We start from the raw sequence: 16,996 nt of genomic DNA on the forward strand, positions 1-16,996 counted from the left end.
TGGCAAAATTGCATCAGATTTTACAGATACCATAAAGTTAAATCACCCCAGTATCATGAAATTACGATTTGAACCTTATGGAATGGAGAATTACCATGTGGAGCTGATTTTACCGGTCATAAAACCACATTGAATTCACCAGCCCAGTGGGTTTTACCACATGCATTTACCACGTGCTCTGAGCAGGTGGTAAAGGTACACGTGGGCCTGAGGGTAGTCCAGGCATGAATTAATATTCCCAGTGCGCATTTGAAATGTCACCTTGTATTGTCTATGTAGTGTATTTGTAGAACACAACTGTTACTCCAAGGAGTGGCCTGGCGCTAATGCAGAAAAAACAGTAGGCGGGAAATAGTAGGGAGAGACTTAAGGACTGGAGAAGAGCCAGGTCTGTATTTGTTTGCCTTGATGCATCTTAGTATCAGCTGATGTTTATTCCACGAGGAGGGGCCCAGGAAAGAGAAAGATCTACCCCCTGACTTTGCCTTCCTAACCCGTGGAACTTTGGCAAGACAAAGATATGTAGAGCGGAAGTATCTCTGGGCAGCATGGAACTTAATTCTATCTTTTAGACAGCCCAGGCCGGTTCCATGTGGAGCTTTCTGAGTAAAGAGCAGTATCTTAAAGATGAATTGTTTTCCTCCTGGGAGCCAGTGGAGACTCTGAAGAAATCCTGTGCATGGTAATTCTGAGGTAACCCAAATATTGTTTGAGCTGCTGCATTCTGGACCAACTAAAGCCTATCAATCAGGTATTTGGATAGGCCAAAGTAAAGTCAGTTCCCATAGTCCAACCGTGATGTGATCAGGGCTTGGATCACTTGGTGTCTGGCCATAAAGGACAAAAGATACAGGAACGTTAGCAACATACGTAGCAGGGCAACACAAGTACCCACCACCGAATTGACTTGGGTGTGAAACAGCAACGGTCCAAGAAATGTAATGCCCGAGTTTTTCACCGAAAGATTTTGAGTCGGCGGAGGGGAGGCATTAGATGGCCAGAAGGACTGCCAAGATGCCTCTGCATCTAGACTGAAGAAGAGGAGCTCGTTTTTTTCAGCATTACATTTTAGTTGATTTAAGGAGACACCTCATCACTCCAGTAAGGAAGTTAACAATTGTTATCACCTGGGAATGCCTCATTATTCTTCCAAGAAGAAAGCAGTTGGATGTCATCAGAATATGACATGATCTTGGCCACTAGTGACTCCGCCAGGGTAGCCAAGAGAGTGAAATATACATTAAATAGAGTAGGGCTCAGAGCAGAGCCCTGTGGCATTCCAACCCTTAATTTATGAGAGTTGGTGGGAAAAGGGGGACACCACACCTCTTGTCCTCAAGAAAAGAAGTGAGCCAATTCCAGGCCTGCCCTCCAATTCCCACCGAGCTGAGACGGGCTAATAGAATATGGTGAGAGATCGTGTTGAACGTAGCCAATAGGTCTAACAGGATCAGCAGTGCCTTATCACCAGCTTCCAGGCTAAGTCTGATGAAATCAACTACCTCCAACAAAGCGGTCTCAGTGCTGCACTTTGGGCGAAACCCCTATTGACTAGCATGTAACAAGTAGTTGCTTTCGAGGTGGGAAGATAGCTGCTGTTTGACATGTGTTTCCAACACTCTCAAAAGAACTGGAAGGAGAGAGATCGGTCTGTAATTGGCTGATCAGGGGGGACTGCCTGAGTTTTTCTTTTAGAAGTGGTACAATTTTTGCCTGCTTCCATTTTTTTGGGCATAATCGATTAGGAGAGGGAGGTGTTAACCAGCTGATTCACCAGCGGGTTAATAGCCTTTACCCCGGGAGATAGAATAAAAGTGGGATCTGGATCAGAGGGAGATCCAGATTTGAGGCGACTCAATATTGAAGAGAATCTTCCACGGAGATTGGAAAGAAGTAGTCAAGAAAGTTGGCTTCATCTTTAGTGACGGAGACTAATTGAGTGCACTTCAGACTAACCACTTCCATATTCTCATTGTGGGCTATCATATCTGTGCCATAGCCCAAGGAGTCACTTACAACTCCAAGTGGGGAAGGCTTGCCTGGACAGTGGCTATTTTCTCATGGAAGAAAAGGGTGAGTTGTTCTCACCATTCCTGGGAAGGAAGTTTCTGGTTTGGGCCTGCTTCAGAGAGGTGGAAAATTTAACAATTAAAAACATTCCCTGGAATGGTTTCCCGCATTTAAAATGTTAGCCTCAAAATAGAGGTTTTTGAATTAATTTAATTTCTTTATGATATTTTCCTAGGGGTGCATTATACTCTGCTTTTGCTATAGGGCAGTAGGTTACCCTCAATTGCCGTTCTTTACGTTCACATTCTAGGTTGGTTATTTTGAGGAAGGGATTATACAATGGGCAAGACGATTTAGTCCGGCGCTGCTGATTCCATCTTTCTGGAGCTAAAGCTCGGATGGAGGATTCAATACAACTATCTATCTGACAAACATCATCATCAACCTTGCCAGAGAGAGGGCTTTCCCTCTTCCAGCCTACTAGACAGTGTTTCAGACTGAACTTTATGGAAGGCTCTTACCGTACAGGATAAATCGCCTTTATTATTTATTGTATAAGAATTTGCATTAGGCTATACACATTAATATTGTCACAATGCAGGAGAGGGATGACCTATGTGGTACACAACTTAAACACATTGGTGAGGATGACTGTTAATCCAATCTTAATTCGCCAGCTGCAGTGTGAGAGAAAGAATTGGATAAACCTGCTGACCTTAAAGTTCTTTATTTATATGAAAATTGTACTGTTGTTCAGGTGACAATATTAAAGTGAAACAAGGTTACAACCAATATGACAGACGCCTGCATGTCCTTTATGGTTTTTCAGCTTAAGAAGTTTGGGAGGTTAGTTATAGCTCACATCACGAATTGGACCCTCTTCTATATCCTGCCAATCACAATAACTAAAGGTACAGTGAGCGAAATCTTAATAGTCATTTTATGTATTAAATCTCTGTGGTTTTGCATTAGTAATGAATAAAAGTATGGAGTATCTATGTTTCTTATACATATATGTACCTAATCAAGAGACATCATCAGTATAAATTGATCACCAGAAAATGCTCTTGCATTCTCAAGTACATCTCTATGCTGTGTTTCTGTTCATCCACTCTAGCACATGCAGCTTAGCTTTTGTTTTCATCTTGCATTAGTTACATTCTATGCTTTTTCCCCTCTTCTGCCATTTCCTGGGTGCTTTTTTTCCCTATTCTACCATTTCCTGGGTGCTTTTTTCCCTATTCTACCACTTCCTGGGAGATTTTTTCCCTATTCTACCACTTCCTGAGAGCTTTTTTGCCTATTCTACCATTTCCTGTGTGCTTTTTCCCTATTCTACCATTTCCTGGGTGCTTTTTTAGACAGAGGAGACCACCACAGCATATTCTTCTGATGGGTATTGAATGAAGTGATGTCAATGAAGGCCTGTGTGAATACCAGTTAAGGGTACTATTGAAACCTACCTCAAAAACCAAAGGCCCATTTACAATTGTTTCCGCATTTATTGCCATTTGCACATTGTTCTTGATTTTTCCAATAATTAAACAATTTAATACATTTGTATAGGTATTTATGCCTTTTCTAAGGTGCATTATAATATCAAAGGTTAGCCAAGAGTTGTATTAAATGGCACTGCCATATTTTACCTAGCATGAGGCATCTCTGGTACAGATATAAGGTTTTATGTATCAGAGAAGCACATGAATGAAATAGGAACATCTTCAGCTGGACCTCAGACAAGCTCATCTCAGCAATACCCTGATGAAGATTTCTGAAGTAAGGTGCCTCCTACCTGACAAAATCTCCTTTATGCTTAACAGTCACCAAATTAATCAGAGAGACATGTCTACCACCATATAAGCTACGTATGTTTCATCTTTATTTTCTATATATTTTACAATATGGCAGTGATTGGTAGCTCTGTTTAGTACATCAGAAATTTTCTAGACGATTTTATTGTCTACCTGTGCCCTCAGGCTAAAATTTAGGCTAGAAAGAGGAGATTCTGGTGTGACAAACCATACTTACCACCAAATCCCAGGGTACCATGTTAAATTTGAAATGTAGGTGCAGTAGAAGCAGCACGAACAAAATGACTGTTGCTATCCAGCAGAAGACCGCTACAAACATGACCCAACCGTAGGCCGGAACATGCTGATAATGTGAATCTGCGATAAGAGCCCAAACTAGTAGGCCCAGTACCTAGAAAGAAAAGCAATAAAACACTGATCAGGAGTTGAAAACGATATGCATGTGAGACAATTAATCAAAATGTGAAGGTAACAGCAATGAGTAATTACATCATATGGCAAGGGAAGTTGTGTCCTGCATCCTGAAAGATAGCAGGGAGTTTATCATGAGATGTTTCCATCTGTGTTCTAGTAAATTAGGCAAATCTTTACAATTTCACCAGTCATACTTTTTTCCCTTGATTTTCTTGTAGTCATTGCAACTTAACCGCGTCAGTCCCCATCAGCAGGAGTAGATCATTTACATTCCACAGTTTCCTTCCTAATGTACAGAGGTCACTTTACAAGGCAGCATTCCTCCCCTCCCAAACCCTAGTAAATATTGTTCTTCTCCCGCAAATAGTGTTCCAATGGACCTCAAATTTCCAGGCCGAGATGCTTGTGAAAGTTCTTCTATTTTAAACAACAAGGGGACCCCAAATAGTATCAGCGAGGGACCTCGGGGAGCTCAATCATATAGAAACAACAATGGTCCCTGGCAAGGAGACGAGTAATTGAAAATGAATATAGACTCAGTCAGTTCTATATTAACGAAGACATGCCTAGCCGGGCAGAGGTCCTCAAAGTTTATATTTAGATCAAGGTTTGCAAAACACAATAACACCTTCAACAATTCACGTACGTGGGGCACAAGCCTGTACCCAACCACGACAATACACAGACAAAGACATCCACAAAGGGCTTGTAAGGCAAAATCAACAGTCTCTGCAGGGTTTCAATTTTAGACAGAGAATTTCTTGTAGGTACCATTACATAGTTTTGTATAGTGAATCATTCCACAAGTATATGGTACACAGTGAGTCGACGACGTTTCGGACCCCCTTACTAAATGATGGGGTCCATCATCAGGACAAAACAATAGTTGCCTTTTAAGTTATAAGCCTCTTTAGCCTAAGGGGAAAAAGGGGGGACAAAGGATACATTAAATTTTACTACACGCATAATGGTAGTGACATTGTGCAGTGGTTACTAAACTAAATCGCTTATATCCTGGTGAAGACAGCGAGTGGATTTATTTACGGTTTCAACAGGCATGTGACTGGGTGAGGAAGCACATACTGTTGGTGACTGAGTAAGTGCAAAAGTGTGAGTGAGTAGTTCTCAGAGTAAAACCAGGGGTGACCATAAAATCAAGTAAAAACCGCGCAGTGGTACGAGTGGATTTCACAGTGGATGCAGGTACGGCGATACACTTATATTGAAAAAACATCATAGTCAAGTGAAAAACGGCGCAGTGGTGCGGAGTGAATTCCAAGAAAAGAGGATATCGATGTGGTCGAAGATGCAGCGATACACATACAGTTACAGTATATACAAAGGTGGGAGATGTGGGGCTTACCAAGGGGCATATAGTATGAAAGCTCACATAAGAGCACGCAGGCGAGTAGGTAAGTCAGGACCAGTTTAGAGGGCTTGTCCGAAATATTCGGTTTGTCTAAAGGAGGGGAGGGAATAGCAGCGATTAAGACGGGTGACAGCCATTTGGTCAGTATGGACGGACAGTGAAAAAGTGAGGCGGCTTACCAGTAATTCGTAGGAATTTATTCCAATGGTCCAGGGGCGGGGGAGGATTAATTTCTGTTTCCGCATGTACTTGTATGCAAGGTATACATTTTACGGGCAGGAATCAAGGGACAAGAATATCAGAGGCACATTATAGTGAAGCCGAGTAGGGCTTACCTTGTAGACCGGGTAATACCGGTAGCGCCGTGTCGCGCTGGGGTCCTGGAACCAGGAGGGCCTGCGGGTAAGGGAAAGGAATATCAGCCGAGCAGGGTGTAGCGCGGAGCTCTAGAGATGAGCGAGGAGCGTGGCTAAGACTTACCGGTTCAGTCGGCAGCACTCAGTCGGCAGCACTCGATTGCCTGGTTAACCAGGAAATCGAGTGCTGCCTCAAGGGCTTTTTTGTATAGTGTCGTCACTAGATGACACCTTGTAGGGTTGGTAAGCAATGTCTGTCGGGCATTTAATGTGGTGGGGTCATCTGGAAATGTTGGGTATTGTTCCTGTATTGCCTTATTTAGGTTATAGTGCATAAATATAAAAAGGAGTGTTTTGAATAAAGTGCAAATCTTCGAGTGACAAAAATATGCCCTCTGAGTATATAGCACCGATTTTGTCTAGCCCTGCCGAATGCAGTGCCGCCAGCGCTCCTGGTTCCTGTGTTACAGACAGTGGCGGATGATGTCCTATGGGGAGTGCTGGAGCATATAATGGAAGTTTGTTTGCTTTGGCGCCTAGGGCCTGCCATGCCGAGATCGTGCAATGTACAGTGCAAATTTCAGAACGCGACATATTTGAACGTCCATGCAGTAACATGTATCAGAGCGGGACAGGGTGGGCCTCTCCTTCCTCAACCGCCAAATGGGTCGTGTACATATGTGGTCTATACCAGTAATGCCAAACTGCGCTTGTGCGCATAAGTAGGAAAATTAAAAATCAGGTGCAACATACCCTCCTTGTTTAAAGGCTATCGTCATCACATTCCAGCTGATCAGGAGTTGAAAACGAGCTGTTTTCCAGCCCACACTAGCTTCATTAGCAGCGTGTGAAAAGCACGAAATAGGATTTTTGAGAGCACTATAGGTTTGCTATTGAATATGTAGAAGAATCATGGCAATATTGTCATTTTCATGATAGCTAGCCTATCAGACAGTGTGAGGAGCATTTCTATCCATCGGGTCATGTCCCTCCAATTTTTCTATTGCTTTACCATAGTTTTCTCTTATGACGCAATCTGGGTCCCTGTGTATCCATACCCCCAGGTATTTCACAGGTTCTATGGACCATTCCAGGGACTATTCCAGGTTATTTATTTTTATTTTTTTTGGGTGGGGAAGTGCACCATTCCTGGAGGTACTGCAATACCAGGTTGATGCGTGGAGTGGACAGAGCAAGCTCCTATACCATCTCCCTGTTCCAAAAATCAATGTAATATATGGTCCCCAGATAGAGGACGTATCAGATATTAAACTGATAAGAACAGATACTACACTTGATCTTAGCCAAAAGGCCGAGAAGCGATGGGGGACTATTCCAGGTTATATGGCACTCTCAATGGGATTATCACCTATTTTGACCAGTTTATACCAAGTCTCAAGTAGCGTTCAAATTGGAAATATTCATGAAGCATGGGCATGAGGTTTTTTTCAGGGTCTCGTACATACAGAACAATATCATCTGCATAAAGCGAGATACTAATGAGCCTCAGCCGAATTTGCAGCATCGACTCTCTGTGTCTCTGCCTCACTATGCAGGCCAGTGGCTCCAGTGTCGGAGTGAATGAGATTGGGGCGAGGGGGCATCCCTGCTGCGTTCCTCTGTATATAGAGCATATATAGAGTAGAGCTCAGATGTATTTCCATTTATATGTCTTCTAGCCCTGGGGTCCTTGTATAGTAGGCTTATCCACTTCAGCAAGTGTGCAGGAAACCCCATCCTGTTCAATATACTAAATATGTACCACAGTTCTATTGAATAAAATGCTTTGGCTGCATCCAATAGGACTGCTGCTGCTTGTAGGTCCGGGTTTAGCTGGGATTGTTAAATTCTTTAACATTCCCATCTCAGAAGGGAGAGTTTATTCGCACTCTGGGGTTTTGTCCCACTAACCATGGACGGGTGTATGAACTCTGCTCTGTGTGACAAGTGCGCTTCTAAGGGACATGCTGCGGTTGTAAGTGCATAACATAAAAATCGCCCTCCAACGTCAACATTCTAAACATGCCACACAAGTTACAAATGTGAAAACATCAACCAGTTTGGCATGGTACCACTTCCATTTGGCCAAAGGCAGACTTTGCCTCATATGCACAAAGATCATTCCTCTACCATGGCAGTTTTCAGATTCATGAGGAGTGGCAAACTCGGTTAAGCCTCTTTTAACATTTGTGAAAGAATTAAGATGTGACCCATATAAATGAGTAAGCATCTGTGGTTACAAACTGATGAACTGTTATGACGAGGGTTCTCATATTGCAATTTTCATTGACAGTAGGCTATCTGAATCAATGCCGGAGATGCTGTTTTGGCTGATTTAAGACGTTTGCTAGCGCTCAATTTACCCACTAACTGATTCGTATCTTAGTAGCCTGAAATCAGACTGTCTGCTTAGCCTTTTAACATACTGGTGCTATCTTGAGTTCTTCTGAATGAATCCACTATTGACATTTGCTTTTGATAGTGTTGTGAGAAAGGGCCTCTTTTGACATAGTTAGCCCCCACTTTTGCCTGGACATTGATGTGATTTCAATTGTGGTGCACAGGGTAATTGTGGTGCACAGGGTACATAAAAATAAGGGCCCCTGTGTCAGTGTTCCTTCCCACTAAAGTATTCCCCAATTAGCGCTTCAGGCCCCTGTAAGTCCCTAGTAAAAGGCACCTAGGTACCAAGGGCATTGGGACGGAAGTGAGTCCCCTAAGGACCCCTCACCTGAGCCGAGCAGACTGCAACTGCAGCATGCATGACCTGGTGAAGACAAAATGACCCAGTCAACATGTCACACTGCCTGTGTGCCATGCCAGCTAGCACTGTCTAAGATATAGGTAAGTCACCCGTCTAGCAGGCCTTACCAGCCCTAAGGCGTGGTGCTCTATATCCCAGGTGTGGGCATATCTGCATGAGCATATGCCCCTACAATATTGCTGACTGTTCGTTAGTGTTGTAAGAGCCACAAAACCCATAGATAGTACATGGGCTGGAAACTCGACAACTCACGTTCCACAGCACCATGATGGCTTCACTGAACACAGTGTTTGGTACCAAACGACTCCTCACAATAAAGTCACAATGATGCCAATGTAGGATTCATTGTAGCATGTACTCAGAGGCCACCTCAGAGGTGCCCCTTGAAAACCTACTCACCCTGGTGTGGGCACTGACTGGCTTTAGGCAACCCGTCACACACAGACATGTTTCTGGACCACTGGGTGGATAGTCTCTGCTCTCTGGGATCAGAAACAATGCACATCCTGGGCAGAAGTGTCACACCTTCTCCCCCAGAATGGGCTAGTGCTCGAATGGGAAGCTTCAAAGGCCTGCCGCCTTTGAAATGCTATCCCCAGACTCTGCTGCTAGCTACAGATGGCATCCCTGGGTTTACACCCCCACTTTGGGTAGGAAAAGCAGCGGGAACACTTAGAAAGGCTAGGAGGTTTGCCCACCTTTGCCAACTCCACCTCTCTGGTAGAGGAGGCGAAGTTGAGCATACTTTTCAGTCCCCTCTATCTTGAAGATGAGGAGACTCCTGCAATCAGGGGCTATGGCCCCCTCCCACAAGAGGGTGGTATAATAGTGGGTGTAGTCATCCGAGGTAAGGTGCTCATTGGCCTCACCAACTACTCCCTGAAAACGCCCCCTAAATTTAGTATTTAGAGTGCTCTCTCAGACCTAGAGACCAGATCTGCGATGACCTAAGAAGAAAGAAGACATCTCTGAAACTGACCATGCAGAGAAGCCGGAAGACAACGACTGCCTTGTCCCCAGCCCTACCGTCCTGTCTCCAGCTTCGACGAACCTGCAACAAAAAGGCAAACTGTCTTGCAGCCAGTGACCTCTAAGCACCCTGGGTGTACTGCTGCCTTCGAAAAAGACTCTGATCTCTCGTGGACAGCCGACCTACGCAGAAGAAATCAACTCCAAGGGTTCCAGATCCAGCTGGAACTGCAACTTCTGCCCACTCTGCACCAGACGCCCATGGCCCGAGTCTAAATGGCTCACCTGCTCAGTGAAGTCTCCCAGCGATCCTGACCTCAAATCCACCATTGGCTGACCTCTACTGACCTCCACAACGGTGCCTGTAGTGTGAATCCAGAGGCTCCCCTTGACCGCGCCTGGCTCTGATAAGAAGACTCCGAAGTCGAAAGGCACCCCTGCACCCTAAGTCCCTGGGGCTTGACGAGCTGAACCGATGGTGCCCCTATGGCCCCCAACACCTGTACTTACTTCTGCTGTCATTGGTATCCCTTCTGCAAACTTTGTTGCAATGCCTGCAGCCTGTTTGTCAAAAACAGAATCCTTACTGAAAAGCATTTGGCACCCAACGCAGTAAACGCGCTCTGCACCCCGCCGCCCCTGTGCCACTGATGGTGTTTGTTTCGTGCTGCTTTGTGATCCCCCTCTATGCTGGTCCTAACCACAAAAGCTAGGCCCCTGCAACTGATCTACTTACCTGCAAGCAGTGTGGCTTAAAGCACCCCTATTCTCCATTGAAATGCATTGGGCCGAACTCGGACTTTGACCTCTGCATATGGCCGCCCGTGCCGCTGAATGCAGTTTTGGTACTCACCTGACCCATGCTCCTTGCTGACCTTTAGTCCCAAAGACTGGAACTCTAAGTGTGATACCTGTTTAACTGCAACATTGTTTCCCCCATAGGATAACAATGAACTGTTCAGAAATTGCACTGTGTCAACTTTCGAAACTGGTCTTAAAATAAAGTACAAACAAAGCTTCATACACTGTTTATTTCATAGCAGCCATTCCGTAAAAACCAGATGCCTTCTCATTCTGATTCTGGATGCCGTCTTTGTGAAGGGTCATGATTTTTGTTGACATGCAAATGACACAAAGACCCAGTTAAACAAAAAACATATCAAAATAATACAATAAGCCAGAACTCAGTACGTGATGCAACAAAAGGAGTTTGTGCATACATGTAATGGGAGTAAATACAGGGGTAAAAACTATTTTTCGATAAGCAGAAAAATACAAATAAATAAACAGAATGTCATTCAATGTTTCAACCAGAGAGGACTAATCAAGAGGTCATCATCAGGACTGCACCAATTAGAGTTCTGAGAATCCGTGAGTTCTCTTGTGTGAAGGAAAATGATGTTATTACTTTCAAAGGTAGAAGGTGCAAGAAAGGTGCAAGCCTGCTCAAAATGGACAAATGCATGGACAGAGTGTGGGTGATCTCGGGGAAAGGAGTCATAGTTGTCACTGTTATCAGAACCTCTACTAGCAACTTTTTGTCAAAAATTCTAGCCTGGAAACTCCTTTTTACCTTGGTCATTTCATCTGTCTTGTGACAAGATACCTAGAGGTACATTCCGAACCTGAATGGTGTCCAGCTAGCCTGCCAGGCTGGCTTAAGCCCTGGCCTCAACTTTCCCAGTAGAGATCTGTCATGTAGTCTGGTGGGGATTTCTCTGCTGAAAGTGCACCTGCATCCATGATGGTTGGATTTTCTGTTCAGTTGAATGGCAAGTGGGCCAAGTTTGATTACATATACAGGCTGTTCTCCATCCTATTTTTAGCATCAGCAATAAACCCTGAATGTGAGTTAGTTGATAAGAAAGAAAAAGATCAATGTCCCTGACGCACTGGTAGAAAATTGTTTGCATAGCACATACATTCTTTTGTTTTCCTACCTAAGTCGAACATGCCTTGTTAGGTAGACCCAAGTCACCTCCATGTCCCAGAAGATCCCTATGACCTGTGGGGTCCAAGAGGGTTATCTCTCATCCCGGAGAATCCTCAACCTCTCCATGAAGCCCTTTGGTACTTGCAAACAAATGCATCGCAATTCTCTCTTTTTTTTTAAAAAAGAATTTTTATTAGCCGCAAGGAAAGAAATATAACTAAAAAAACATGTCAAGATGTTAAAAATAGAAAAGATCAGATCGTAGACAGGATTAACATATCATAATAAATAAATTCTCATTAAACCCAAACACATCAAATATAATTCATGTTGCAGGCAAATATTATAAATCAATATTCATATTCTAAGTAGACCTTGAATAAGTATACGTTTCAACAGATAACAGACCCCCAAATCTTATCGAATTTAACCAAGGCCTTATTACCTCTAATCCTAGCAAGAGTAGATTCCATGCAGTGAATCTCGTTAAGTAATGACCACCATTCCATGAAGTGTGAAGGTGTAGGGGAAATCCAAGCGCGGGCGATTATAAGTTTCGCGCATGATAGCATGATTGTTATTATTGGCTTTTGTGGAGTGTTCGCGATATTAACATCAAGCAGAACTAAAGCAGGATCCAGAGAAAGTGTACGCCCTAATTTTAATTTCATTACATTCTCAACCGATGTCCAAAATTCAGATATCTTAGGGCAAGTAAACAACATATGCACCAAGTCTGCCGCAGCCAGAGAGCACTTAGGGCATTTAGTTCGATCAGTATGGCTACTATTAGAGGCCCATTTGGAAATTCTTTCGGGGGTATGGATAAGCATGCAAGTTGTCTTAAATTGTTGCAATCTTAAGCTTGAGGAGAGTACAGCTTTATGGATATTACCCAAAGATCTGTTAATAACTACTGGGCTAATATTACTCCCTAGCATCCTACTCCATTTCTCCACCAAGGTACTGCAATCGCTTTCTCTGTATGTAATAAAACGTTTATAACAGCAACTTATTAGGGACTTGTTTTTTTGAGAGTAGAGGCTCTCCCAAATAATAGTGGACTCAGAGATACTCTGAAGGTGCATTTTTCGGATCAGGAAATCATATATTTGCATGTACTTGCACCTCATAGTATCAGTAACATTATATAGTGTTTTAAGAGTCTCAAAGCTCAGCATCCCCTGTGCGCCATATAGATCTTCAAGTGTTTTTATTCCATGCGCCGGCCACATACTAGCGGTTCCATCGTTAAATATCCATGGTAAACCCGGATTACCCCATAAAATTTGATTAGGGTGAAAAAAGGTCAGATTACAAAAAGCCTGTATATTACGCCAGATGTTTACAAAATCTCTTGCGGTCTTAAACCGTACTCTTTTAAAGTAGTTAGGGTCGTTAATCCTCCATAGAAAAAACTTAGCATCCTTATCAAACATAAACGTTAAAAAGTAAGGTCGGTTGTCTGATCCTTCCGTATTAATTAAGTATTTGATGCGTCCAACAAAAGCGGCCCAAAAGTATAGTTTAAAATCCGGAAAGTTCAGCCCTCCTGTTTATATGGTCCCTTTTAAGAGAGTCATAGATTTTGCGGGCTTTATGATATCCCCATATAAAGCTACTAAAGATACCATCTAAGTTTCTAAAGAATAAGTTTCCCAAAGCCAAAGGAATAGAGCGGAATAAGTAAAGAAATTTTGGTAGTATTATCATACGTATCAAATTGATTCTGCCTATGATATTTAGGGGTAGTTTATGCCATTTTGTTAACAGAACTTTAGTAGTTTTAACTAATTCCTCATAATTTATTTTCGTTATGTTCTTAACTTGAGCAGTGATCCAGACCCCTAGATAAGTGGCCGCTTGACATAATCCGATGATTGCCCTCCCCGGTTTGTAGTTACTAATTATTTGGGTTTTATTTGTGTTTAGTTTATATCCGGATACATCCCCGAATCTAGTTGCTTCTGCCTTAATGCCTTGCATAGCTTTTACAATATCAGTTGAGTAAATAGCAATATCGTTGGCGTAAGCTGTAATTTTTAATGTATGTGGACCAAATTTAAAAGGAATGATATCAGATTGAAGTTGTAGTGCTTGGAGAAATGGCTCTATAGATAATGCAAATAAAAGGGGCGACAAGGGACACCCTTGGCGGGTTCCACGAGTAATAAAAAAAGGAGCGGACGTCAAACCAGCATAGTTGATTGTGGCTTCAGGTTTATCATAAAGAGACTGTGCCCAATTCAGGAATTTACCCCCAAAGCCCAACCCAACCATGACTAACCACAAGTACTCCCACCCCACTCGGTCAAATCCCTTTTCTGCGTCTAACATGATCATACCGAGTGGGGTGGTTTCCTTTTCCGCTATATCAAAGGCAGTTACCGCCATAGTGATGCCTGCCCATGACAAACCCATGTTGATGTGGGCTGACTATTTTGGGTATAAAAAGGTGCCAGTCGAATGACCAGCACCTTTGCAAAAATGTCAGCGTCTGCATTAATTAACGTAATAGGGTGATATGAGCCGCAATCGTCCGGTGGTTTCCCTTTTTTTTACGAAAAAAAACAATTTTACCCTATTCCAAGAGTCCGGGACTTTCCTACTATCCCCAATGAAGTTAACAACTTGAAAAAAAAGTGGTATAAGTTCTTCAGCACACAGCTTATATATTTCCACAGTGATAGTGTCCTCACCGGACGCCTTCCCAGATGGCAATAATATACCAACAGCATACAACTATATCTGAAAACCTTCTTGTCTCAAGATATTCAATGCCTCAAATGCTACCTGCATCTCATCGAGACCCAGATGTCAAGCGCCCACCAGAAGTTTGACACCACTAAAATATAATTCCTGTTATTCACCAAGAAGAACAAGCAACAGCTAGTTCAAACCTGGCTAATTGAGATGAACCTGTGTGTATTTCTAACCAGGTTTTCCCCCATTTCAAAGTTACTCGAATTGGCCCTGGACCCTTCCCTCACCCTCATGGAACAAAACACCAAGAAACCCAAATTGACCTACTGCGGACAGAGGGTGACTTTAGAACAGCTATTCAAGCTCTCGTACTCTCACATCTAAATGGTGGCAATGCTCTCCTCCAGGGGCCTTCCAGATTCAACACTGGTCCCTTCTTAAAGTTATTCTACAGGCAGTAGCATGACTCATCATGGGCCAGAAGAACTATGACTGCAACACCCACGCCCTGATGGAACTCTGCTGGCTTCCTGTGCTGGTCAGAGTCATGTTCAAAATCAACTGCATACTTTGCAAAGCCTTCACAAATGGCAGATAGGTTCACCCCCGCAGCCAGGACATCATCAGACTAGAAATGAAGAACTGTAAAAGTAATTTAAGGCAACAGGCCTTCGCATTTATGAATAATGCTGTAATAGTCCCCTCTCACTTTTATAATCTAGTTACCCCTCAAATGACATACTAACTAATCTGTTTCCCTTTGACCCGGGACAACACTCTGCTGTCTCTTTGCTAGGATCGCTCCAGACAAATACCATACATACAACAATGCAGGAAAAACGAGCGGTAGAATCCCAGCCCTAACGGGGGTGGTTTATCTTCAATAAGGACCTGACAGATCGGAAGCAAGATGGTGACAGCGGGAAGCAAGATGGTGACAGCGGGAAACAAGATGGTGACAGCGTGAGTGCCGCGCTGCTTGGCTGCGCGCGCCAGTCACGCAGTGAGAGCTGATCGGCTAGCTGCCCTGTGTGAAACTCAGGATGCTCGGTAACAGCGCACAGCAGAACTCTCCCTCGAGGCAGAGACAGCGGCAGCAGGACTCATGGTGTGCCGGGAAACTGAACTTTTCAACCGGCAGATCAGTACTAGAGTGCGAGGGATTAAGCATCCTCCTAACCCGTTTGGAATCCTTTTGTCTCTTCTCTCTCGTGTACGCGGCTTGCGTACATCGGAACGAGACAGTAGAAGAGAAAGCAGAAAAAACCTCTGGCAGACGCGCTCCTGCTTCCTCGCAGCTGCTAGCCTGGAACGGGGCATTCTGCTTTAAGCTGGCTATCCCAGTGACAATTATTTTGACTTTTATGCTTCTTGAATACCTGAGTCTGAGGCAGGAAGCGAAAAAACTTACAAACTCCAGACTCAGCCTCTTCATTGAAATGAGCGTTCATGGGGCAAGGAGGGGGATCAAGCAGAAGACTCCAGCTCCATCGAAGGACACATTGGCAGAAGAGATCACCGGGAAGACAAAACCAGACCAGGTCAGTGGGGCAAAAAAAAACCACTTTGGCTAAAACTGGGGGGGGGGGGGGGGGGGCTGCCAACAAAGACCCTAAGGACATTAAGGACATTAAAGACCATAAAGATTCTACCTCTAATCAATGCCCCGGCCCAGCCCCCCCGCCAAAATATTTATGGTAGCCATATCCCAGGCCTGCTTAAAGAGCAAACAACCCCCCACACCACCTAAGACCCTCCCGCAGCTGGACGGTACTACTAATAACGGGGGCTCAAAAAAAAAACCTTGCCTCGGTAACTTGAGCACCACGGAAAGTCTGGTCAGCTTCCCAAGTAACATTTCTGCAGCTGCAGCTGCATCTGCATCTCTTGCCAGTGACTACACACCCATTGAAGGCTCAGAGCTCAGCCTGCCTCAACCTATAGTTGTCCCTGGCTCCACTGACTCCCCTATACCACCAGTTACCCCTCTGCCTGCACCGTCTACAGCCCCAGAACAACAGCTACTAACTGAAGGAGCCAGCCACCAAGGGGTCGACACACCTCTGCTCACCTTTGGCACCAACTCTCATCCTACAGGGGCTGAATTTACTTTTCAAAACTTGGAGACTCCCATTGGATCACACAATCCCTGGACCCCAGAGGCTGGGCCGGAGGATTTCTACACTGTAACCGACAGCACTCCTAGCTCTTCCGGCGAGGGAGAGGAGGAGACGGACGACGAGGACGAAGGGGCAGGCAGCGCCAGTATTAGCGAAGAGGAAAGCGAGGGCTCCCAGGTTAATCCTGACACAATCGTGCGGCCCAAGAAACCCAGAAGTAAGAACAAACGACTAAGCCAGCTTAGATGGGACTACTCTGACTCAAGGATGTCTTACCCTTTGGAAGAAGATAGCTCAACCCAACCACAGTGGAACAGCCTGAGGAATCAGCAATCTAAAGCAACCGAACCAAGGGAGCCCTCTCCGGCAGCCATATTAGCATCTATAAAAGACTTCCAAGAAGAGGTGAGGGCTGATAACCGGTCTGCCAAGAGCACCACCAAAAAACTTCAGGGAGGCCTAAGAAGGCTGAACAAGACTTGCATAGACATTTGTGACCGGGTAAGCATAGTCGAAGCACGGACAGAGCACCTAGAGCGGGGGAGGG

At 44.2% G+C, this 16,996-nt stretch overlaps 1 protein-coding gene and 1 non-coding gene across 2 annotated transcripts in view; both read right to left on the minus strand.

The window, feature by feature from the left end:
- Positions 1–15,780, minus strand: part of PLLP (plasmolipin) — a 44,717-nt gene extending 28,937 nt beyond the window's left edge. Inside the window, exons 1-3 of the mRNA XM_086950711.1 lie at positions 15,709–15,780; positions 14,835–14,957; positions 4,039–4,212 (exon numbers count right to left, since the gene is read on the minus strand). Of these exons, the coding sequence (XP_086806837.1) occupies positions 4,039–4,212; positions 14,835–14,957; positions 15,709–15,780 (369 nt within the window). The remainder of the gene's footprint in view (positions 1–4,038; positions 4,213–14,834; positions 14,958–15,708) is intronic.
- Positions 7,094–7,284, minus strand: LOC147663059 (U2 spliceosomal RNA). Its single transcript, XR_015305439.1, has one exon. It is a non-coding gene; the product is annotated as a U2 spliceosomal RNA (small nuclear RNA).
- Positions 15,781–16,996: the final 1,216 nt, after the last annotated feature.

The sequence above is a fragment of the Lissotriton vulgaris genome, unplaced genomic scaffold (assembly GCF_964263255.1).
Source record: "Lissotriton vulgaris unplaced genomic scaffold, aLisVul1.2 SCAFFOLD_2348, whole genome shotgun sequence".
In the NCBI taxonomy this organism is placed as follows: domain Eukaryota; kingdom Metazoa; phylum Chordata; class Amphibia; order Caudata; family Salamandridae; genus Lissotriton; species Lissotriton vulgaris.